The 26380-nt window shown below is 48.3% G+C and overlaps 1 protein-coding gene across 1 annotated transcript in view; it reads left to right on the forward strand.

The window, feature by feature from the left end:
- Positions 1-26380, forward strand: part of LOC137415274 (uncharacterized) — a 342617-nt gene that overhangs the window by 136534 nt on the left and 179703 nt on the right. Inside the window, exons 7-8 of the mRNA XM_078779443.1 lie at positions 22044-22100; positions 23226-23289. Coding sequence (XP_078635569.1) covers positions 22044-22100; positions 23226-23289 — 121 coding nt within the window. The remainder of the gene's footprint in view (positions 1-22043; positions 22101-23225; positions 23290-26380) is intronic.

A 26380-nucleotide genomic window follows, 5' to 3' on the forward strand; every position in this document is an offset into this window, starting at 1 on the left:
GTATTTACACAATTTACAAATTCCGTCTCTACTGTCTCATCCCCCATATCTCCCCCTAATTCCGAATTTGTCTGCCAATCCCTCCCAAGAAGGAAGGGATGGAATATTACACAGTCAAACTCCCATCAAGGTGCATCTTACATTCCAAACATTTGCAAAACCTGGTGTGGAGTCCTATCACCTTGGTGAGTGGATGCGGATGGTGCGAAGAGATTTTCCTCCTAACTATCCTTCTAAATGACATTAACTCTTTAAACTACCCGGGGTCTTGCCCTGCCAATTGGCAACTTTAAACGATGCGGTTCTAAAAACCAATTCCCATTGACCATATTGTGGTGCTCTCCCAATTTGGGGTCTCACTCCCCCAATTCTTCTCTCTGTGCCCTCACACAATTTCGGGGCTGGGTCGTGTGGCTCTACCAGCAGGTCTACCTACCTGCGCACCTCCGCCACTGAAGTTTCCACTCGAGCTTGCCGAGCTCCTGCGACTACCTAACTGGGGAAGGCCCTCCCTGGCTCTTACCCCCTAATGCCCCCATGGCATTGGGCTACCCAGGTCCTTCTCTTGGATCCTCGGGCCCCACTCAACAACTACTCTAACCGGCTCCCAGAGCCTACCTGCGGCCTCGCCTGGCCGACAGACTACCAGTGGCGGAGTGCTCATTTAACCAAACGTACCAATTAAGCCACACGCCCAGCCATTCCACAGTCTCATGCACCCAACAAAACCACTACTTTCCACTACCCGCACCACAGGTGTCAATATCCAACAAATTTACCTACTCCCTCTACCTAACTTTAAACTACCCTCCCCGGGTATTCATGAAGGGGTCCATCCTCCCCCCATTCACTCCTTCGCACCATGCACTCCACACCACTCATTCCACACACCCACTCCACACTACTCACTCCACACCATTTATTCCACACCACCAAGCTCTCTTGCACACTCTTGTGCTCTCATTCCTCTGTTCTGCGCTTGCACCCCATGCAAGCCCATGCACTCAACACAATTACACACATCCTCAATACTCCACTCATACACTTTCACACACACACACATCATTCACGAGCATTGCCTCATTTGCTCACCATCACCACCAAGACTCTCATTCTCAATGCCTCATTTGCGCCTAAAGCGCACCCTCATACTCACACACACAGCATCATCTAGCTAGCTGCTTCCCCTAATACTTGTGCTTTCCCTGTCATCCCTTATACTAAGCACATCCCTCGTCATTAATATCCACCTAATCTCTCTACGTCCCCACTACTTGTACAATGTCTCTACTTAATTCTCAAGTCTCCTATGGTCATCTCTAATCCCTAACATTATCCTAGCCCTCCCTCGGCTAGTTCTCACTGCCAAACCCCATAAATCTAAAGCTCATGTGCCCATGATGTGAGGGATGGTAGAGCTACCATCCCGCTACATCGGACACTATCTCCCACTATCACCCCCAGTCCTCTCGCACTATGAGCCCCCGTCATGTGAGGTACTGGGTCCTGCCTCGGCATCTAGAGCTGAGGCGATCCATGAGGGCGTCTGCTCGCCGGTGTAGGGTCTTAACCGGTCGGCGTGGACGATCCGAGGGAGGGCTCGTGGCCCCATTTTGATCTTAATGACCACGTCACAGACTTGCGACAGGATGACCCCCGGGCCTTGCCAGGGAGAGGTGAGTTTGGGGCACCTACCCTTCCGCCTCCGGGGATTGAAGAACCAAATCTTCATCCCCGGAGCGTACTGACTCCCCTGGCTCCGGTGGTCGTACCTGCACTTCATCTTGGCACCCGCCAGCTGGAGCTGGCGGCGTGCGAAGGCATGGACCCTCTCCATGCCTTCCTCCAAGTGACGTGCATAGCCCTCCCTCGGAGGTGCATCAGTGGTGTCTGGCACGGGACCGCATAGCAAGTCGGCGGGAGCCCGCAACTCCCGCCCATACATAAGCAACGCTGGACTGCATGTGGTGGCTCCGTGCTGGCTGGTTCTGTAGGCCATTCACAAATATGGGAGATGTTCGTCCCAGTCGTCCTGACAGGTGGTGGTGAACAATGCCAATTGTTGGACCAAGGTTCGGTTGAACCGTTCCACCATCCCGTCAGATTGTGGTCTTAAGGGCGTTTTTGGTTTTTTTTGTTTGTTTTTTTGTATACAAGATCGAGGCTCGTGAAAGAGCTAACATTAATCACACAGAAAGTCAAACCGACACATAAAACACAAAAATAAGGGGAGCGTTAGACAAGATGGGGAGAGAGGGGAAAGGACACAAACACAACATTTGAGAGCAGGGACATCGGGAGAAATGTGGGAGGGGGGGGGGGGGGGGTTGGGGGGAGGTGGGCGAGGTATAAAACATATGAACACTGCAAGGACTTCTAGGAAAGAAGTTGGAATTTCAAAAAAAAGTGTATCTGGGGTGAATGAGTGGGGGTAGAAAAGATCAAGTTTTTGGATGGGGGAAGATAGGAGATGGTGGTGAACAGCTGTTTTAAAGACCTGGAGGGAGGAGTGGAATTGAAGGGAGTGGGGGAGTTTGTTCCAGAGGCGGGACAAAAGAGGAATGAAAGAGTGAAGGTGAGCAGAGAGCCTAGATTTTGGCAGTTTAACCATAAGAGGGTTGCAGGCAGATCTTGTGTGACCTGAAGGAATATTGGGGGGAAGGGAACAGATGGAGCTGGTGGGAGCAAGGCCGGAGAGGAGTCGGTAGAAGACAGAAAGACCACCAACCTGCCTGCGGTGAGTGAGTGAAAGGCCCTCGGAGTTAGCTTCATCGCAGGAGATTCCAATGATTCTGAAAGCATTGGTTTCAACAGCGTGAAGCCGAGCTAGGTGTGAGGCAGGAGCACCGGCCCAGAGGGGGGAACAGTATTTCATTGAGCTGTGGATGAAAGCCTTGTATGTGGTGAGGAGATCAGGTGTGCCAAGGAAGGACTTCGCACGACGGAGGATGCCCAGTCGGCGACTGGCTTTGGAGGCCAGCTTGCAAATGTGGTTTTCCCAAGAAAGATCATGGCATATAGTGAGACCCAAAAGCTTGAGTAACAGAACTTCTTGGAGAGGATTGATCAGAAAGTAGATGGGAGTGTTGTCCAGTAATGTTCTGGTTTTCCTAATTGTCAGGATTCTGCACACATCTTTTAACAATTGACTCTCAAAATTTCGGCCCTGGTCTGTGTGCAGCTCCTCTGGAATCCCATGCCGACATACAAATCCTTCCACGAAGGCCTGCGCGACCACCCCGGCTTCTTGGTTGGGGAGGGCATAGGTCTCCGGCCACTTGGTGAAATAGTCCATTACAACGAGGATGTACTTGTTACCTTGGCGGGTGCGGGGTAGTGGTCCTAGAATATCCATGGCCACCTGCTCAAGGGGGGCCCCCACCTGGTGTAATTGAAGGGGGGCCCTCATCCTCCGTGCTGGTCCCTTTTTGGCAGTACAGGCGTCGCATCTCCGACACCAGTCCTGTATGTCATGTCGCGCCCCATATTTACCCAATAAAACCTCCGGCGGACCCGAGATGTTGTCTTTGTCCCGCCCAAATGGCCGCCGGAGCGGGTACCATGCACCTGCTGTAATATGATGTTCTTAAATTTGTCTGGGACTGTCACCAGCCAGGAAGTTCTCTCAGAGGGAACCTCCACCCACTTGCGATATAAGATGTTGTCTTTCAATTCCAGGGTTTGCCACCGAGCCCAATATGCCTTTGTTGGCGCCCCAAGGGACCATTCGTACAGGAGAGAGAGAGAGAGAGGAGGGATTTCCCATGTACAGCCCTTACTCCAATGTTCTCATTGCCCCTCTCCTTCCCCAGCTCAGTCTAACTCTTCCTGCCTCCATGCACTGCTCATTTTATCCCTCATGGCCACACAGCACCTTAGCATTCCCTCGCTCACAGCATAGCTCCAGTCATGAAGGGGCACACAGTTGCTGCCACGGTACCATCACACCAGTCGGCTGACGTCACTGTGCCCCTCGAACCATCGCTGTACGTGGAGAGCCATCAGACCTCTTCCCCATTAGGTCTTTGTCTCAATCGAACCCATTCGTACACCGGTCCCAGAACGGGATCCTCCCGCTGGGCCATGCTCCAAGCCAAAGTTCCAAATTCTTCATCTGCGGTTAGTGGCAAAATTGGCCCTCACCCGGGTTGCACGGACTACGAGGGTAGGGGTGGAGTCTGTCAATTGTTCCCCCTCCTCGTGTCTCGCACAAACTTTACAGTTTTTCCCCAAACAAGGACGTCGAGAGAGTGCATCGGCATTCCCATGGGCCTTCCTGGCCCTATGGGTCACACTGAAATCGTACTGCTGCAACTTTTCCATCCACCTTGCAATTTGGCCCTCCGGTTCCTTGAACTGGAGGAGCCAATGCAGGGAGGAATGGTCAGTTCGAACCAGAAATTTCCGCCCGTACAAGTACGAGTGGAAATGGCTCATGGCAGCCAGCATAGCCAATAACTCTTTACGAGTGACGCAATAATTTCACTCGGGCCTACTCATGGCCCGACTATAATACGCGATCACTCACTCCACGCCCCCCTGTGTCTGGGACAAAACCGCGCCCAATCCTTCCTGGCTTGCATCCGTGTCCAGGGTAAATGTCCCGTCACTAGTGGGGTAAGCTAGAATGAGTGCGGATGTCAAACACCCCTTCAATGCTAGGAAGGCCTCTTGGCACTCCCTTGTCCAATTAAATCTCGTCCCCTTCTCTGTAAGCCGGTGAAGGGGCCGGGCCAACTCTGCAAATTTTGCCACAAAGCGCCGGTAGTAGGAGCAGAGTCCCAGAAATCCCCGCACCTCCTTGATGGTACGTGGTGCGGGCCACTCCTCTACCGCTGTAATTTTGCCTGGGTCTGTTTTTACCCCCTCACGACCAATGACGTGACGTAGTTAGGCCACCTCTCTAGCAAACAAAGTGCATTTGCTCGGACTCAGCTTTAACCCTGCCTGTCTGAGGCACCCAAACACCTGGTCCAAATTAGCTATGGCTTGGGGGAATGTTTTAGCATGTACCAGGATGTCATCCAGGTACACCAGGCATGACTGCCATGGCATGCCGCCCAGTACATGCTCCATCGATCGTTCAAAGGTGGCGGGGGCGTTATACAAACCAAACGGCATCACAGTGAAGTGATACAGCCCCTTACCTGTGGAAAATGCCGTTTTCTCCTTCCCTGCCATATCCATTTCCACCTGCCAATACCCACTCTTGAGGTCCAAGGTTGAGAACGAATTTGAGCCTGCAACGGCATCGAGGGTATCGCCAATTCTTGGCAGGGGATATGAGTCTTTGAATGTCATGTTGTTTCGCTGGCGATAGGCCAGGCAGAAACGCGTGGTCCCATCTTTCTTTTTGACCAGCACAACAGGTGACATTCAAGGACTTCCTGAGGACTCAATGATACCTGCATCGAGCATTTTTTCTACCTGCTCGTCAGCTTCCTCCCTCTTGCTCCAAGGGAGCCGTCGGGCGGGCTGACGAATAGGCCGGGCCTCACCAGTGTGGATCTGATGTTTCACCAGGCCCGTACGTCCAATATCCTCGGAGGACAAGGAGAAGATATCCAAATGGGATTCAATTAATTTGTGTAAGGCCTCCCTCTGGGTACCCTCCAACTCTACACTACCACGATTTACCATCTCACAAATGGGATCAGGCCAATTCCTATTACTTTTTGAAGACTCCCTCTGGGGACGGCTCGGCTGGACGTTCTCGTCCCTCACTGGCGCGACTTCGTTAACTGGGGTGCAGCCGGCTGTCTTCTTGCCCCTTACTATAGTGCGTGGTTCTGCACGAATATTAATTACTCGGACGGCCACCACCGGCCCGTCCGTTTTTACGAGTGTGCGTCCCACGACTTAACCCGGGATGGACTGCGCTGCCACCGTTTCGACTAGGCCGCAGGACTCCTGCCATGTTGGGCGAGCTAGCCATCGGGCCGGCACTATGGCCTCGGCCCTTGGAGGCCTCGGCCTCGGCCTCACGGCCTCAGAAGCCTCCAGCTCCGTCCTCTCGGCCGTGCTCACCCCATCCAATGGTAGCTCATCTACTCCCACTTGCAGGGTCCCCTGGCACAAATCGATTTTACAACCGCTGGCAGTCAACAAATCCATTAAGCATGGGTCGCACACCTCCGCCACCCAAACTTCTATCTCCCTCTTTACCGACCCCAACTTGAGGGTTACAAAACCACGCCCTATGATGCGGGCCGTTACCCCGGTAGCCAGCTGCAAACTATGATTTTCCAGACGCTGGATTTTATCCCAGCCGTCTGCACTCGAATTGAGGATCACAGGGCTGATGATCGTGGCGCTAGCTCCTGTGTCCACTACAGCGTCTACCCCACGCCGGCAATTTTGCACCGAATTGTTAGGCTACCTGTACCAATTTGACCACAATGAATGACCTGTCGCGTCAATGAGGGCGCTTCACCATCCCCTACTACCGAACACGGCCCTATATGCTCGGCACTTACTAGTTTCCCGGGCCCTGGCGGGGGGGTGTCTGGGGTCGACTGGTCCGACCTGTACGAGGCGGAGTTGATGGTTCCGGCTGCCGGAGTCCGTTCCGGCACGGAGCTCGACATTCTCGCGCACGGTGACCCAGCCGACTACAATTATAGCACCTCACCTGGTAAGGTGCTTGCCTCCGAAATTCCAAATTTCCCCCCCTAAAAGTCCTAATTGGGGCATTTGTCCGTGGCCTACCGGGGGCCACCTCCGAAGCCGCCTGCCATGGTCCAGGTCCCGCCAGGTGCTGTTCCACCAGCCATCGGACCATGCTTTCCAGGTCAGGGCCCCTTTCGGGGGCGGGCCCCCTCAGGGGGCCGCCGCCAGCCACGGGCCCTACCTGGCGCACCGCCACTGCATGGCGCTCACTTCCCCGGGCCAGGGGCCTCGCTGCTTCCCAACGGGCCGCAGCGTCGGCCACCTGGCTCAAAGTCCGCGGGCGCCACATGGCGAGCTGTTGCCGAAGCTCGGGGTCCGGGAAGGCCTGGATGAAATGGTCCAGCGCCAGACTTTCCTGGGAGGCCGCCGCCATGTCTGCATGTGCAATCCCGACTGCGCGGCGAATGTCATAAACAAGCTCCCCGATGGTCTCCTGGGGCTTTCGTTTTCGCACCGCGAGCTGAGCTTTAACAAGCTCGCTCTGCTGTTCAATGCCGAATCGATTAATTAAGGCCGCGCAGAGGTCTGGCAGGGTGATAGCACCCGGTGGTAAGGCTGTCAGAACCTCCGCCGCCGTGCCGCGCAGTGCCCCCACGAGGTGTACTCCACCTTCGTCCGGATTCCAACCGTTTCCCCTACACACATGTTCGAACTGCGCCAGGTACGCCCTCAAATCACTCTTGCCGTCATATGGCGCGAATGGAACCTTATGGCCGCCCGAAGGCCGGACCCCATGCGTCGCTCCCTGCGGAATTAACGCGGGGCCGAACCGTTCGGGCCCCCACAGCACACTATTCCCGGGGGGCTCGCGTGCTGCTCCCGTCCCTCTGAAGACTCCCCCTGTCGGTGTCGATGCTTGGGGCGCCTCCTCGCAACCCGCTACCCATTCCATTCTTGCACACCCCGGCTCACCAACACCCCTCACACTCCCCATGGTCGGACATCCCTGCGCACACTCTCTCTCCACACACTCCGGACCAGTCGCACTCCTTACCATTGGCCTCTCACGAACGCCCGGGTCTATACCAGCCCCTAAGCTCGCTGAACCTCCCCTCACACCATATACATTTCCGACCATATCGCCACTCACCTCGGCGCTTCTTCCTCTTCGCTCTTCCTCCGCCACCTGCACACTCTTTATTTGGTTAGCAAGTACATCATCACGATGTGAGCACAGACCTTGTACCAATTCCATCCCCTCCTCCTTTATTTCATTCTTAGTCTCCCTGCGTCTCTTTTTAATTTCACTCACCCCTTATTACCTCCTCCAACTTTTGTTTCACCCCCTCTATTTCCCGGTGTGCCCCCACAATTTCTTCTTCTAAGGCCACCTTGGTCGTCTCTGTATGATTCCTAACTTCTCGTTCTCTCGCCCCCAACGTCTCTACCACCTCATCCAACCTCTTTGTCAGTCCCTCGTGTACCATCTGACATTCCTTCTTTGTCGCTATTAATTCCTTCTTTATTTCCCTTTGTGCAGATTTCAGCCCCCCTATCACGTCCGTGTTCTTACTCACTTGCTCCCCTAACTCCTTTTGTCCCAGCGTCAGCTTCTCTACTTCCCGCGTCAACTCCTCTACACCCCCCTGTAACCTAGCCGTACTTTTTCTCACCTCCTTCTCCACACGCTCCTCACACCGCTTTACCTCGTCGCGTACCCCCGCGACATCTTCGCTCACCCTGCGCCTTATATCCTCCCTCATCTTTTCTATTTCCCTCTTAGATGCCGCCCTCATCTGTTCCAATTCATTCTTTTGGGCGTCCATTTTGCCTTCCAGCCCGTTCTTTACCTCCTCTATCTGATCCCCCATTTGTTTTATTTCCCAGGCGGATTTATCCCCCATTTCCTTCAATTGGTCCCCCATCTTGTCTTCTAACCCCACTAACCCGTCCTTCACTCCTTCCATTTGGTTCTCCTGGGTGGCCATCCTGTTTTCCAACCCCGTTAACCCGTCCTTCATTTCCTTCATTTGGCCACCCACGTCCTCCAATTGGGCCCCCAATTTGCTTTCTAATCCCCCCAATTTGCTTTCTACTCCCCCAATTGCTCCCCCATTCTATTTTCCAAATCACTTAACCCGTCTCTCAATCCCCCAATTCGGTTTCCCATATCATTTCTCAATCCCCCAATTTGGTTTCCCATATCATTTCTCAATCCCCCAATTTGTTTCCCATATCATTTCTCAATCCCCCAAATTGGTTTCCCAGGCCTTTCGTCTCGTCCTTCTGGGTGTTTAACTTGGCCATTATCTGGATCATAAATACTCGCATGTACTCCGGCATCTCGGGCTCGGCTGCTGCGGCCATGTACGAGGCGCCGCCATTTTGTTCGCCTGCAACCCTCCTGCTGCACCCCTCATTAATTTCCTCTTCCATTTCCAATTGCTCCAATTCCTCCCTGGGGTCCTGGGTTGATTCTAACCCTTCCTCTACTCCCTCATTTTCCCCCACCGGCATCCGACCGCCTTGGCTATCCATGGCACGATTTAAATTTGGTGTTCATACAATTTCGGCCGCTCGTAATTTGGAGTGCGTTAGGCGCACTTCGGGTCCAAATCCCACTCCCCGACACCAATTGTTGCGGATCTCCGACGTCGGCCCTCCGCTTATCAAGGGGGAATTAATCCCCTTGTCCTTTATCTGGCCGACGCGATCCTGGGGGTTATAACGTCCTTCCCGGGCAGCGTTAGGTAGGGTTTTTAGGACTAGGGATTCGCTATTACCTAAGTGCTAAGGCTGACCGGAAACGAGGAAATAACTCCCGCGTGAATCACGGATATTGATGGAATATGCCGAGCGGATAGCAATCCGCGATCCGAGCTGTTAACAGGTACTAACCCGATTATAGCGGTTGGGATTGTGCCACGCTTACCCAATTGAGAAAAGACTAGGACGATCGAATTAGGAAGAAACCAGGAAGAACAAGGTAATTTATTACAATTTGTACAAGAAGAGGAAAAGAAAGAATGTACAATAAAGAGGAAGAAAAAGGACACAGGGCAGCCTTAGACAGTCTTACTTATCCCTTGGACTCGGGCCGGTTCGCTCTTAGACTCGGTCTCAGACTCAGACTCACGCGGGGATGACGAAGGTAGGGTGGAAGGTCCGGCGATGGCGTCCACAGCTCGTCCCGGTCCTTGACTCGTTCCGTGCAGCAGATCGAAACCCGGCAGGCAGCTCTCCGCATAGCGTAGGCGCGAGCGAACAATTATATCGGGGAAATGGTAAGCTGGGCTATCGGCGACTTCGTGTCTCTTGGCCGCGTACGTAATAGGAATACGGGCGTTTGGATGTTGCGCACCGCAAGCCTAAGCCGAATTCTCAACCAACGATCCCCGATAAACCCTTCACAATGGCGCGTGCCTCCAACAAATGTCCTTCAACGCCGATCATACAAGTTCGTTGGCACAACGCGCTCGCCCCTCAAGTCCTTCTCATAACTCTGCGCACGTTCAGGTCAAGCGCCTCTCTCTCCCCGCTCATAACTTGATACGGCAACTCCCTGCTCATAACCCGGGTACAATGTTCACAATCAGTCCTCTCCTCATAACTGAGGTGGGGGCCTCGCGCAGGGGGTTATATTGTCACGCCCAGCGAACCCTCTCGAATCTCCAGCCACGCCCTGTCAGGCGATCTCACCTCAACCCTGGTTGGCTGCTGAGGGCTTACCGGCTCCGCCTTGATGGCTGCTTGACGTGGCCGCACCTCCACCCTTGCGCTCCGCCCCCTTTTCGGGCCTTACCTCGTGGCCTTTGAGTGGAAGCCCAGCGAGGGTGCGAAGGCTGCTGGAAACCTAAAGGGCGAGGGCGATTACAGACTAGCTAGTGCTTAATGGCATCGATGGAAGGGAGGCTGCAAAAATGGACGAGGGGCCTACTCTTATTTGTTTTACGCAACGCAGATGCAACTATTGGGAATGGCCTTATCCTAAACACATACTAAGAAATAACTACCATCCTAAGGTGACCTACGTGTTGCTTGTGGCCTACCTATGGGGTGCAACCTTTAACCTTTAATGATGTTACCTGTGCTGGGTTCTCAAAACCACAATATATATATATATATATATATATATATATATATGTATGTATATATATATATATATATATATATATATATATATATATATATATATATATATATATATATATATATATATATATATATAGTGAAACCTTGACTTAACGAGTGCACCAACTTACGAGTTTTCCGAGATACGAGCCGTCGCTCGGGCGGTTTTTTGCTTTGTGATGCGAGCCGAGATCTGAGTTACGAGCTTACGCCACCCGCCACTAGGTGGCCGAACGAGCGTTCAGGTCACGTGGTTATCTTGCCGTGCAAGCATCTCTGCCGTATATCGCTGCTGCTTTGTTTTCGCATGTTGGTTATTTTGGAAAATTTCTTAGTTTTAACCATGGGTCCTAAGAAATTGAGTGCCAAGGGCAGTACTGAGAAGAAGAAGAGGATGATGTGCTTGCATATAAAACACGCAATCGTCGAAAAACATGAGCGAGGTGTGCGTGTTGTCGACTTGGCGAGGCAGTACGATCGTAGCAGTACGATCGAAACATTTTGAAAGGGAGGAAGAAACAAACCTCGTTGGACAGGTTTTTATTGAAACGCCCTGCAAGTGAAAGCGAGGAAAGTGTGGCGAAAAAGGCAAAAGTCATCTCCTCCACCTCCGCCAGCATCTTCGTCTGATCTTCAAGGTAAATACACTTAATAAAACCAGTTTATTTCTTTACATTGTGGCGGACACGGAAGCTCACTGGCATGGTGACATCATTCCGCGCACTAAGTGGGCGGCGGCCACGCCGAGGGGTAGGCGTGGCCTCAGGATATACACCGGGCGTGCAGCCCGGAGCGCGCCAGTGTTACAGTGAGCTCTTGAATAAAGACTCTTACAAATTACCGCGTTGTCCGCTTCCTCCTTGTTTACAAGCAGCGCGCGTAATGCCGCTTATTATGTACAGTATATACGAGGTCGTGCTTGTTTATACATTATTTGTTATTTATAAAGTACATTTTTCTTATTTAAAAACACCTAACAAAAAAAATTGGTGTGGTTTTTTGGGGGCTGGAACGGATTAATAGCATTTCAATGCATTTTAATGGGGAAATTTAATTTGAGAAACGAGCAAATTGAGTTACGAGCTCGGTCACAGAACGAATTAAACTCGTAAGTCAAGGTTTCACTGTATATATATATATATATATATATATATATATATATATATATATGTATATATGTATATATATATATATATATATATATATATATGACGGGTTGTCCCCCCCTTTGGAACTCAAGAAGAGGCACCTTCGAAGCAGCAAGTGAGGTTTAATAATCGAGCAAACACAATATTGCGGAGCACGCCTTGAAATCGCAGGGCCCTGTCACACAAGACCTGCAAGTCCAAGCCGTACTGAAATCATTCTGACACAAGATCCTTTATATAATCGAATAAAGCCTAAAAAAGCCTCCGCTGAAGTAATGACCTCAGACAGGAGGGCCGAGTTTGAAGACACAGGTGTGTGAAAGTAACATATTTCTCAAGCTCTAATTCCAAACAAGCTGGGCTTTCAAGGCCCAGCGATGCATTCCCATAATAAAGTTCAATGGTATTTAACTTGGCAGCAAGAGCCAGGCACATACAAAATGAAAGGATACATATTACATCATACTCTGTTCGAGGTTAACTTGAAGGCAAACAAGAATTAAATGACAACTATTCCCATAACTTTTCTCCCTTTAGAAGATGCTGAAAAAACGTCTCCCAGGCTGGATCTGACCGAGCCGTGAAAGCAACAACATGTTTGGCAGTTCAATCTAGCTTTTTTGAAGCAAGCAAAAGAAAGACAATTATATATATATTTCTCAGGTGCCCTGTGTCACGTGGTGTGCCCTCCCCCATGCCCCCCATGCCCTGCCCGACATATTTCTCCCTTTTGTCTTTGAGACAACACCTCGAAAAAGACAATGTATCAACCCCAGCGGGCCAGTGCCCCCCAATCACATGCCAGGCGCGCAATGCGTCACGCATGCTCAGGGAGGGATACTGGCCCCTGGTTGTGGCCGTCTGACATTTAACGCATAATTGTTAGCCATAATTCGCGACGAAGACCCCTGGTTAGAAGATAGCTGCCGCCCGGCCGGGTTCCGAATCCACCCTTCCTCCAGCGTAGGTGCGACCCAGTCGCCGGCCTGATGAGGGGCCCTCCTTATGCAGGTGCGGTCCTCGCGAATCAGGGCAAACGATCCACGTCCAATGCCATCAAGCCTTGTACATGTGATTGCTCTGTGGGAGAGAAGGTGACACATCCATCATCACAAATCTCCTTCTCATTGTCTGAATCAGCGTCAGTATCCGTCTGACATTTAACGCATAATTGTTAGCCATAATTCGCGACGAAGACCCCTGGTTAGAAGATAGCTGCCGCCCGGCCGGGTTCCGAATCCACCCTTCCTCCAGCGTAGGTGCGACCCAGTCGCCGGCCTGATGAGGGGCCCTCCTTATGCAGGTGCGGGTGCATGGTGTCGGGTGTCTTGTACAGAGGGGGTAAACCAAAAATGTTCTTTACAAATGGTGGTACCCCTGGACATTCATTCGTCTTTTCGTCCTCGCTGTTTGCATAATAGCTCTTAAAAGAACCTTTACTACTAAAATCAAAGGAATTCCAGTCAGGATCGGCGTGGTCATTGGTGCCATGCCAGGAGTCGTAGAAAGCCATATCCTCCTGCCATGAGTCATCTAGGTCGACGATCCAGTCGTGGGTGTTCGAATCTTGCCACGAAGTGACAGAATTGGCCGGTTCGCCGAAGGCCTTTGGGTCCTTTCCATGTGGCGAGAGGACCATCTCGGTAGCAGCAGTTGGTGTGGTCCATCCTGTGAAACATTTTCTCACACACACCATGATCAAGGCCTTTATTATAACCAGGGTGAGTACGATTCCCACGATTATGGCCAAGCCTGTCAACAGCCATTTTACAATGATTCCTGTCCATCCTCGGAACCAGGCTGCTATGTTGGACCATACACTGTTGGCCTTTTCCTTTCTCTCTGTCCTCTTCCTTACCACTATTGGGGCCCGTGGTGTCACTATGTGTGTGACGCATGGTGGCCGGGAAGTCAATAATTGTATGGTCTTAACTTCACATATCAATATCAGGGTGGTATTTCTGTCTAGTAAAGCGAGGTGTGGCGTGGTGGGCGTGGTGCTGGCGAGGTGGTTTAAACATAGCAGTGCAAGTGTAATTATTCCTATATGTCTATGGCATATCGGTTGGTGCAGCTCCTGCCCCATCCTGTGTGACGATGGGTGTGGTTGGTGGGACTTCAGTGACCGTGGGTGCAGGGAGGGCCAACTTACAATGCGTGGCGTGTACCCAGGACGACTTGCCCTCACAAAACACCGCTGTTGGTGCGGTCAGGAGAACCTGGATCGGTCTCGTCCACCTTGGTCCTTGTGGGTGAGGTGTGGGTGAGGTGCTCCACGAGCACCTGGTCACTGGCTGGTGGAGTTCTGTTCACCTGGTCTGCAGAGCCGTGATCCAATCTGCACCAGCACCCATTCATCTCTTCGATTGGGGTCAACCTGCCTGTAGCAATCTAATGCAATTTTGTTAAACGAAATTCACAACTTTACATTCATTGGTCCCCCCAGTGCAAGCCAACCCCTTGTATCACCTTCTTATCCCAAAACAACATTCCACAACCACTTTCTCTTATTCCCTGCCTTTACCATCAACCTTTTCCAACCTTCTCCCTTTTCTCAGCAAATCCTGCAGATTCACTTGTCATTGACAAATAATTCATCTGATCCGACTTTCCTTTATCATCTTTGCACTTCCAACAACCTTCTTCAACACTTCCTCCCGAACCCTTTTCTTCAGACTCAACCCACATCAATACAATGTCCCCTTCCAGGCGCGTCTGTCTAGCCACTCACAAATTGTCCACAAGACAACGTCCCCATCTTTCACACTTCAGCTCCCGAGAGCTCAATTTTGAACAGGGGTAAAACCAGCAATACTCAATTACCTTCTGCCAAGCAGGAGGCCAGAGCATCATTACTCCCTCTTCCCTCTGCCCACCATAACTGGCAGACAGACAATGGCGAGCCACAAGCCCCAACCCTACAAGGCTCCAGCTCCCATCCAAAGGATACAAACTCCCTCAGACTGGCATAATCTCTTTGCCAGCTTATGTACGAACCAAGACTGCAAACAAATCGTTTTCCAATAAAAATCAATCGTGTCTGGAAATTCAAATGCTATATTTACTTTCACCAATTTCCAAAACTACCTCCCCTTAATCGTCTTTCCTGCATTTAATAATACATGATTTACCAACCATTTCCCCCCCCCCCCCCCCCCCCCCCAATTATGATCAGTCAATGGAGAAACTCACCACATTTTCTCCATCCTGCTTTGTTGTCTTCCTATATTGCAACCATCATTTTTTGTAAACACACATATTTGTAAACATTTTAGCAGCTCGTAGTTAAATATCAAAATACCTCAACTGGTATTCTTCCTTTGATAACCTCTCCATTATCTTATCAATACCTTTACACCTAGCTTCAGGAACACGCCTTGTTCCAGGGGTGTGCGCATCCACATCTTTAATTGGGTGACCCCCATTTGTATCCTGGCTGCCCCTCTACCTGGAGCATGGTTACCCCCCAAAATGACATTGCACGGACCCTTTCAATACCCGTCTAAACCTACTGCCATTATTCCCATGATCACTTTCAACGAACCAATTTTCCTAATCCACCCCCTCAACCCTCATTTCAATTTAAAGTCAATCCAATGTCCTCCAATACCTCTCCCAGCATCACACGCACTTGTTGCAGACACCTGTTTTAGCCTCTGGCCCAATAGCTGCCCAATATTATGAATATTCCCAATATCCCAATAAACAAATAATAACAAGAAAATAACCTGATCTATGTATTGAAATAGATCTAATTCTCATGTTGGTCAATTTTCTCACCCACTGTGACTCACTCTCGTCAATCCTGCCATCCCATTCCCAATCGCATTTCCAGCGAAGATGACGTCACTATTTCACACCTTCCCTCCCTTGAACAGTGGGAGTCCTCCAAGAGATGCATTCTGATGTAAATCACTTCAAGCACCTAATTGGCCCTCCTTGGAATCGCACCTTTAACATTACCGGCACTGCCCTTTCTTGGTTCAAATCTTACCTCTGACAGACACAAATTCATCTCCATCAATAACTGCAAATCCTCCACTGCTCCCACTCTATCCTGACAGACTGCATCACTGAAATAAAATCCTGGCTTCAAATCATCTTCCTCAAACTTAACTATGATAAATCTGAAATCAACCACAAAGACAGCCTTCTTTCACCTGCAAAACATCGCCCGTCTCCGTCAATCCCTCTCCTCCTGTGAAACTGTAACCTTCAACCACACGAGGTGCCAGCCTCGTGGTGCCAGTGCTCCACCACACGTGCAGCCACCCAGATCCCTAGCAACGCCCTAACTTTAACACAAGGCCTCCACCACGAACAACACCGTTCACACCACCTTCCAACCACTGCAGGTGCACCTGAGCTCCGTGGCACACCCGCAACCCGCCCTCAAAATTAATGTTCAGAAACATGACTCCATGGACGGCCAGAAAGCCAGACAGACAGACACACACACACACACACACAGGGATAGACACCGGTGGGTTATCGCCGGCATTCTGAACAAGTTCCCCATTCCTGCCCTAATCTCTGTTGTAAACGGCGACGGCAGCCCATCACCTTGAGTATCTCCCTTTTGTCCAACGCATTCCACAATCCCAAGTCGGTCGAGTACAAGCCCCGGCCATGCCGTTGAATGAACACCCAGTCGGTTGACTCAGCGTATCATCTTTGACTTTTACTCCCATGCTAAATCTGGAAAGCTGGACTGAATCCCCAAGCAGACTGAATCCCACATTGAATCTCAATAACAAATCCAAACTGACACCATTTATTTCTTAGCCCCCATATTTACTCAATGTAGTTTCTACCTTCACAACATATATTATCATTCCATCATACCCAATGTAGTCAGGTTGCAACAACAGGATATCTCACCCTTGACCTCTGACCAAAAAATGCATACTCATCCAATACACATATACAATACACAAGTGGCCAGTACTCATCGACTTGCCTAATTCCTGCAGGCAATGTAGGGAACCCCTTGTCAATCATTCACACGTCAATGCTCGGCCAAATACACACAATAAACACAGATACACACATCAATGACAGAAAAATTCGATTTAAATGCAGATATGAGATCGTAATGCCATTTTTTGATTCGGTGCGCACTTTCACCGTCACTCCCAATCCCTCCTACCTGTGAATACCTTACCTGGCCCCTTGCTGTGAGCCTATTCACCCCTCTTCAGGCTCACCTGTCCTGTTGGTTTCTACCTGGATTTCTTTTTTCCTGTGCTTTATCTGCTTCTTCCTCTGCTCTTGAAGTCTCAGCACTTCTCCTGCCTTTCTCCTACCTTGTACCTGCGCTCTTCTTCTTCCAATTTAATTTATCCTTCTCCAGAAATCACATAAGGTTCCTATTTCCAAATATAAGAAATCACCGATATCTCCCTCGAAATGCAAAACAAAACTGCTTCCGAATCTGGCATCCCAAAGCCCTCCTTGGAAGCATGCTCTACAATGCAGCACCACTTCCACTCAGCGCACAACATACATGTGCTCACCACAACACATCACTCCAAGCCACCTCATCACTCGCATTGTTCACAAAGGTGCAACCACAACACCTAGCTGCATCATTTTCTTTTCATATCTCACTGTTTTAATCATTGTCTCTTGGCTCGTTATAATCCTTTTTCCGCCTAACTCGGCCATGCGAATGCGTCCATGCCGTGCACAGCATGGTCCGCATTCCCGTCTTGCCTTTGTCCCCGCCTCGCGGTTCACCGCGAGGGCCGTTATCCCGTTGCCACGGTGACCTGCCTGCACGCCTCTGCTCGCGTGTTCACAGCTGGATTCCACACACCTCGTGCATTATAATCCTCTGTTATTTCTCCAGATCTAACCTCATCTCTTGCCCGGAAAGAGATAATTCCTGTGCTGCCTGTAGAATATATTGTCAGAACTCCCTCCTTTGGGTAAAACGCACTGGATGTGCATGCCTTAAATCCTGGAACAGGACGAAGAAGGCCTTAAGAGGGGTGGGGATTTATCAGATACACACATCCAGTGCGTATCTTAACTTACTTATCCAAGCCCACGCTGGGGTCTAGTCTTTCTACCTATGACCTATTCTTATCCTTATTCTTATCCTTATTCTTATCCACCCACGCCGGGGTCTAGTTACCTACGCCCACGCCGGGGAACTGAGGGCTATCCCTCGAGGGCTATCCCTCCTAACCTAGGGCGCCCTCCTTGCTCGATTCATTAATCCACTGGTTGCTGCTTCAATTTGGTTCGAGATACATGCTCAGGCACAGTCGATAGAGGTTCCACACATCCAAAAGGAAGAGAGGAGGCTTTAAATTTAGGTGTGCAAATATTCTTACCTCAGCCCATTATTGCCAGCGCTGGCCCTTAGCCTCCTCCCGACCTGAGGAGCGAGCCCCCCCCCCGACCTGCACCTGGATGATCCCACTTCTGACACCAGATGACGGGTTGTCCCCCCCTTTGGAACTCAAGAAGAGGCACCTTCGAAGCAGCAAGTGAGGTTTAATAATCGAGCAAACACAATATTGCGGAGCACGCCTTGAAATCGCAGGGCCCTGTCACACAAGACCTGCAAGTCCAAGCCGCACTGAAATCATTCTGACACAAGATCCTTTATATAATCGAACAAAGCCTAAAAAATCCTCCGCTGAAGTAATGACCTCAGACAGGAGGGCCGAGTTTGAAGACACAGATGTGTGAAAGTAACATATTTCTCAAGCTCTAATTCCAAACAAGCTGGGCTTTCAAGGCCCAGCGATGCGTTCCCATAATAAAGTTCAATGGTATTTAACTTGGCAGCAAGAGCCAGGCACATACAAAATGAAAGGATACATATTACATCATACTCTGTTCGAGGTTAACTTGAAGGCAAACAAGAATTAAATGACAACTATTCCCATAACTTTTCTCCCTTTAGAAGATGCTGAAAAAACGTCTCGCAGGCTGGATCTGACCGAGCCGTGAAAGCAACAACATGTTTTGCAGTTCAATCTAGCTTTTTTGAAGCAAGCAAAAGAAAGACAATTATATATATATTTCTCAGGTGTCCTGTGTCACGTGGTGTGCCCCCCCCCATGCCCCCCATGCCCTGCCCGACATATATATATATATATATATATATATATATATATATATATATATATATATATATATACATACACACAGTGTGGCCCCGTTATAACACGATCGTTGAGGTCCATAAAATGTCATCGCGAAAAAGGCGGGGTTGCGCTAAATTGGGGTTCAAGAAAATCAGCGTTCAAACTGACCCAATGTTACCCTAATATCCTAAAACATCCTAAAACAACAAATAAAAACATTCAAGAATATTAGCAATCATCATTTACAGATTATTTCTTTAAAAAGTGATTGAGTGTTCCTTGCTTGAACGTAGCATGTCTCTGGCTGCGAGCGAAATAGAGAATGCTTCTGAGTTCGAGGATTTTTATGTGGTCCACCTCCTGGGTCTCCAGCCAACGGAGGCTAGCCTCGAGGTGTTCAATGGCTTCAGACACTTTTGTGGGTGGGGGTGGAGGCTCTTGATTATCATCTTCTTGTGGCTCGAGAACCGGTACACTTGCCGCCGCCGGTGCTATAGTTACGTTACGGACGATCTCGGCATCCATCATGTGCTCATATGTTGGGCATTGGTCGTCGGCAGAGTGCCACTGGTGTTGCTCTTCTTTTCTCCATTCAGACATTGGAAGGCCTTCTGAGCGAGCTTGAACAAACCACTCGAACAGGGAGTCATTGAGGCTGATATCTTTGGCTGTCTTCAGGCGTTTGGCTTTTAGTCCTGCTTCTTCTTCAACTTTGTGACGCACGTAACTTTTCTTCTTGAGATTTCCAGCCACAAAGTGTTGATTCCGGTATCCCGAGGTCTCTTGCAACTTGAGTTTGACTTTTCGTCTTGATCGCGTCAAGTGCATGAAGCTTATCTTTCACAGAAAAATATTTTCTTTTTTTAGCAGTTTGTTCCATTTCCGGAATAAGTTCCGGAAAGAGCAAAAAAAAAAAAAGGTCCAATGATTGATCGCGTTATATCCGAATTCGCGTTTAATTGTGGCGCATAAAATCGGGGTTTCACTGTATATATGCCGCCTCCTTCGGACATAGGTGTGATTTTTAATTTTTTAAAATTCAACCTGATAATTTCTTGACATGTTACTGAGAAAGCAATCATGTGACCTTTGAGTATATTTGATGGCTGTAAATGTGCCTCTTGGATTAGTTTGGATTCCCCACCATTGATCTAACGAGTGCTACTCAGACTCTTGCGCACATCATTATGAATTTTCAACTCATAGTCTTTCTTATGTTCTCATCCACATGTCTGATTGGGCAAAGAAACACAGACATTTGACAAACCAGGGATGTAGTGCTAACAGGTTTTGCTTCGTTTATACAGTCACGTGAAAAAGTAAGTACACCCCATGTAAAGTTTTGACTTTTTCAACATATTTCAACATACAGCTATTTGATCTTCATTTCAACAATATTGATAGATAAAGGTGATATAATATAACAAATATCATGAAACATTTACATTTTGTAGTCCATTGTATAATTTAAATAAACATAAATGCAAATTTCGCATGTGCAAAAAGTAAGTACACCCCGACATTTATCACGACTTCAAATACCTAAAATTAGAATCAGGTGCACCAGCTCAGGTGCAAATGATTAGAACATCGTTAGAGAGGATCTTGGAGGAACCTGTCTTATTTAAACCTCAGACATTTAGTTTGGTTTGCTCTTTGTTGTTGAAGTGTGCGGCGTCACCAAGCCTAGATCAAAAGAGCTCTCTGAGGCCTTCAAAAAGAAGGTTATAGATGCCTACGAGTCTGGGAAGGGATTTAAAAAGATCTCCAAACAATTTGAAATCATTCATTCGACTGTCCGGAAGATCATCTACAAGTGGAGAAGATTCCAAACAACTGCCAACTTGTTCAGGCCAGGCCGCCCCAGCAAGTTCAGCCCGAGAGCAGACCGCAAGATGCTGAAAGAAGTCTCTTAGGACCCCAGAATGTCATCACGCGACCTACAGGTAGATCTTGCCACTGTTGATGTCAAAGTGCACGAGTCTACCATTAGAAAGAGGCTGCACAAATTAGATCTACATGGGAGGTGTGCCAGGAGGAAACCTTTGCTGTCCAGAAAGAACATCAGGGCAAGACTAAAGTTTGCCAATGAACACCTCGGCAAAGACCAGCACTTCTGGAACAATGTGCTCTGGACAGATGAGTCAAAGGCAGAGCTATTTGGCCACAGTACCAGAAGACATGTTTGGCGAAAACCAAAGACAGCATTTGACCACAAGAACCTGATACCAACTGTAAAGCATGGTGGTGGAAATATTATGGTTTTGGGCAGCTTTGCTGCATCAGGGCCTGGGCAGCTCACCATCATAGAATCCACTATGAATTCTTCATTGTACCAGAGGGTGCTTGAGGATAATGTGAGGCCATCTGTCGGAAAGTTGAAGCTCAACCGAAGGTGGACCTTGCAACATAACAATGACCCTAAACATACCAGGAAATCCACCAAGGAATGGCTGAAACGAAATAAATGGAGGGTTCTGGAATGGCCAAGTCAAAGCCCGGATCTAAATCCCATCGAGATGTTGTGGGGGGATTTGAAACGAGCTGTGCATGCAAGAAACCCCTCAAACATCGCACAGCTGAAAGAATTCTGCATGGAGGAGTGGGCAAAAATTTCTCCCAGTCGATATCAGAGACTGTTTGACAGTTATAAGAAATGCCTACTTGAGGTTGTTTCTGCCAAAGGGGGCAATACCACCTATTAGAGCCAAGGGTGTACTTACTTTTTCACGTGACTGTATGTTTTTATTATCAACATCCGTTATAATTTTACCAATAGTGATTTTACCATTTGATGTTTATTCTTGTATGATAGCAACACATTGTTTTCACTAATGCTGCTTCACTGACCAATTCATATGAACTCATGGGATATTCTGATGGAAAATGATACAGGCATTGGGCAGTGAATGATTTCCAATTTAATCTGCAGATTATAAAATAACTTATGACATTAAAAAAAAAACATTAAAACCTGTTGGATATTGTAAATGTTTTTGCAGTACGAAACTGAAATAATTAATTGTCTCACCATTCGTGTGGTTTCATACAGGCTTACTAAGCTGCGGATTTTGGAATTGAGGGAGAACCATCTCAAAGGTTTGCCAAAGTAAGTGGCATGAAGTGAACAAAACGATAATAACAAAAGAAGCTGGTGTTAGTCGAATACTTGAAAAAAACATGCAATCTTCTCATTTCCACTCACCATCCCAATTTAAAATGTAAATTAATCGTCTTAAAGATTTTATTTTGAGACAATTTATCTATCTTGGAACTCATGAGACTATCTTGGAATTCTTTTTCTTGAATGGTCGTCCTTAAAAAATTAGTTTCTCATGAGATGAAATCGAAATAGGGTGAGATTTTCATCAGTGAATTTCTACCATCTCTTATCTTCCCCCATCCAAAACCTTGATCTTTTCTACCCCCACTAATTCACCTCCAGATCCACTTTTTTAAAAATACCGACTTCTTTCTTTCCTGGAAGTTCTAGCAGTGTCCAAGCGTTTTATACCTCTCCCCCCCCCCCCCCCCCCATTCCCATGCCTCCTCCCCCCAAGCCCTCTCCCTCCCACAGATCTCCCTGTTCTCTGCTGTTGTACTTGTGTGCTTCCCCCTCTCTCCCAATCTTGTCTCCCGCTCCCTTTATTGTATGTTTTGTGTGTCCGTTTGTTTTTTTTGTGATTGATGTTGGCTCTTTCACGAGCCTTGATCTTGTATGCCAAAAAAACAAAAAAACAAAAAGGTCTCATTAAAAAAAAATTGTCATGCTAAAATCATGATTTTAAGGGGTGTTGCAAAACATTTTACCTTTTTTTCCCCCGAGAACCTGTTACGGTTGTGCACGCATTCAGACATGACGTGTGCGTGTGTACGTGTCGTGTGCGTACCTTGCGTCCACGTCGATACTTTTTCTTCACTTGTCGTTGCTGTGATGGTTTTTGTCGTGGACTGAACAACGCGTCGCATGTGCGTTATTCTATTCTCGGCTATTTTATCGTGCATCAAAGGAAGCATGCCTCGGGGGAAAAAAAGGTAAAATGTTTTGCAACACCCCTTAATAACATTGATTTTTGTTTTTAGAGTAAATTTTCATGTACATCTCTGCAAAACGCTAAATACATCACATGTCTACAATAGATTAAGCGATTGTATTGGTCAAAACAACTACGTATCTTTCTGTGATCCATAGTTTGGGAGCTGTATTAAGGCTTTAAATTCTTTTTGTGTGCAGATCAATGTCGAAGTTGAATCAGCTGGAACGTCTCGACTTGGGAGGAAATGAAATTTTGGAGATGGTAAGACTGAGTCAATAACTATCCTGAAATGGTGTTGAAGCATTAAGTTTGACCTTGGTCATGGTTGTTGGGTCATTGAAACATCATATTGTCACAAAGGTTATGATGCAATATGGAGAATATCAATTTACTACAAAATCATGAATTTACAGGCGTTATAACCCTGTGATGTCCATCTCTCGATAGATTCAAACAGTTGTAAATATGCAGGAAATGTAGAATTTGGCAGAAGTATCTGGCAAACGATGAGATTTGTCAGTGGATACAAACGAAACAGTAAGCGAAGCATCCCCTCCAAGTTATGAGGTTGACACCGTACCCCTTGTTGGCATCACACCAGATCGTGGTTTTAATTGTACTCTGCAACCTCACTGGGCATCAGACAAAGGATTCGACAGCTCAGAACCAACAAGACGAGCTGCTGATATAATTGCCTTGCTAAGGATATCTCGACTATTGTTTATATTACACATTAGCATTTAAAAAAAACCCAAGAGAGCTACCTGCAACCCTCTTATGGTTAAACTGTCAAAATCAACTCTATTCACCTTCGATCTTTCATTCCTTTTTACTCCCGCCTCTGGAACACTATTTTCAATCAAGTCAAAATCAAGACACTCCCGCCTCTGGAACAAAACAGCTGTTCACCACCATCTCATGTCTTTCCCCATCCAAAACCTTGATCTTTTCTACCCCCGTTAATTCACCCCAGATCCACAAATTCCGACTTCTTTCCTGGAAGTCCGAGGAGCGTCCATGTTTTTTATACCTCTCCCAACCCCCCCCCCCTTCCCATTCCTCCTCCCCCCAAGTCCCCTCCATCCTACAGATCTCCCAATGTCCTTGTTCTCTACTGTTGTACTTGTGTGCTTCCCTCTCTCTCCATCTTGTCTCCCGCTCCCTTTATCTTATGTTTTATGTGTGAGTTTGTCTTTTTGTGATTGATGTTAGCTCTTACACAGGCCTCGATCTTGTATACAAAAAAAAAAAAAAAAACATAGGGTGAGCATCTCTTCCTTATCTACTTGGGTAATTAAGCTTCTAACCTTTTTTTTTTTTTTTTTTTTTTTGTATACATGATCGAGGCTCGTGAAAGAGCGAACATTAATCACACTGAAAGACAAACCGACACATAAAACATATAACATGGGGAGCGGTAGACAAGATGGGGCGAGAGGGGGAGGAACGCAAACACAACATCTGAGAGCAGGGACATCGAGAGATCTGTGGGAGGGAGAGGGCTTTGGGGGGGGGAGGCAAGGGAAGGGGGGGGGGGGGGGTGGGAGAGGTATAAAACATATGGACACTGCCGGGATTTCCAGGAAAGAAGTTGGAATTTCAAACAAGGTAGATCTGGGGTGAATTAGTGGGGGTAGAAATGATCAAGGTTTTGGATGGGGAAAGATAAGAGATGGTGGTGAACAGCTGTTTTAAAGACCTGGAGGGAGGAGTGGGATTGAAGGGAGTGTGGGAGTTTGTTCCAGAGGCGGGAGAAAAGAGGAATGAAAGAGTGAAGGTGAGCAGAGAGCCGTGATTTCGGCAGTTTAACCATCAGAGGGTTGCTGGCAGAACTTGTGCGACCTGTAGGAATATTTGGGGGACAAAGCACAGAGAGAGCTGGGGGAGCAAGGCCGGAGAGGAGTCGGTAGAAGACAGAAAGACCACCTACCTGCCTGCGGTGAGTGGGTGAAAGGCCCTCGGAGATAGCTTCATCACGGGAGATTCCAATGATTTTGAAAGCTTTGGTTTCAACAGCGTGAAGCCGAGCTAGGTGTGAGGAGGAGCACCGGCCCATAGGGGAGAACAGTATTCCATTGAGCTGCAGATGAAAGCCTTGTATGTGGTGAGGAGCTCAGGTGTGCCGAGGAAGGACTTCGCACGACGGAGGATGCCCAGTCGGCGACTGGCTTTGGAGGCCAGCTTGGAAATGTGGTTTTCCCAAGAAAGATCATGGCAGATAGTGAGACCCAAAAGCTTGAGCGACAGAACTTCTTGGAGAGGATTGTTGAGAAAGTAGATGGGAGGGTTGACCAGTCGATCTTTTCAGAGAGACATAGTAAGAGTGTGAGATTTGTCAGGATTGAAAGACATGTTCCACTTGTTTGACCAGTCTGTGATTTTGTCCAGGTCTTCAGAGAGTGAGGAGGCTGCAGACTGCCGATCTGAGGGAAGAGGAATGGAGCGGCAGAGAGTGGAGTCATCAGCAAAGAGATAGAGAGGATTTTCCAGAGAGTCGGAGAGATCATTAATAAAGACCAGAAAAAGCACAGGGCCCAGAACACTGCCTTGGGGAACTCCAGCCTGAACAGGAAGGGGAGATGAGAGAAATCCATTCAGGGCCACACGTTGTCTACGACCAGAGAGGAAGTCCACAAGCCATGCATGGAGATTTCCATGGATACCATAGGAGGAGAGTTTGGTGAGCAGAGCTGCGTGCCAGACCGTATCGAAGGCACATGATATGCCAAGGGAGACGGCTCTGATTTTCTGTTTGGCATTGAGGACCTCCATCCATTGTTGAGACAGCAGAAGCAGCATGTCCAGAGTAGAATGACCTGGTCTGAATCCAAATTGATGATCGGAGATCAAGCCTTTGGAGAAGAGGAAGGATTTGATATCTGAAGCAATGATGGATTCCATGACTTTGCTGATAATTGGGAGCAGGCTGATTGGTCTGTAGTTGCAAGGATCTGTTTTTGCACCTTTTTTGTGTAAAGCGGTAATGTTTGAAGCAGTAATTTTTGCACCTAGCCCACCTCGTGGGATTAGGCCGACTTGCAGGCCAGGGTGGCTGAAGGGAAAGTTCCCATACAATTCCCAGTGACCATCACACATTATCAGGGGGAATTTTGTGCTGTGATTGAGAGATGAAACGGCGGGATCGAGTATAAACTGTAAATGTGGTTGAGTCTAAAAACGCAGTTGATGTGATGTGTTTTTGATTTAAAAAATCATTTGGCAAACTGTCGTCATCTCCTTTTCTGTCACCATAACAGCCTCTTTTAAAGTTCAAAAACTATATTTGATGGAAAGTATTCTCCAAAACTCATTCTAATGAGAAAGCGATAATCTTGTGGTTTCATAAAGTGTA

The sequence above is a fragment of the Myxine glutinosa genome, chromosome 1, assembly GCF_964187855.1.
Source record: "Myxine glutinosa chromosome 1, kmMyxGlut1.1, whole genome shotgun sequence".
In the NCBI taxonomy this organism is placed as follows: domain Eukaryota; kingdom Metazoa; phylum Chordata; class Myxini; order Myxiniformes; family Myxinidae; genus Myxine; species Myxine glutinosa.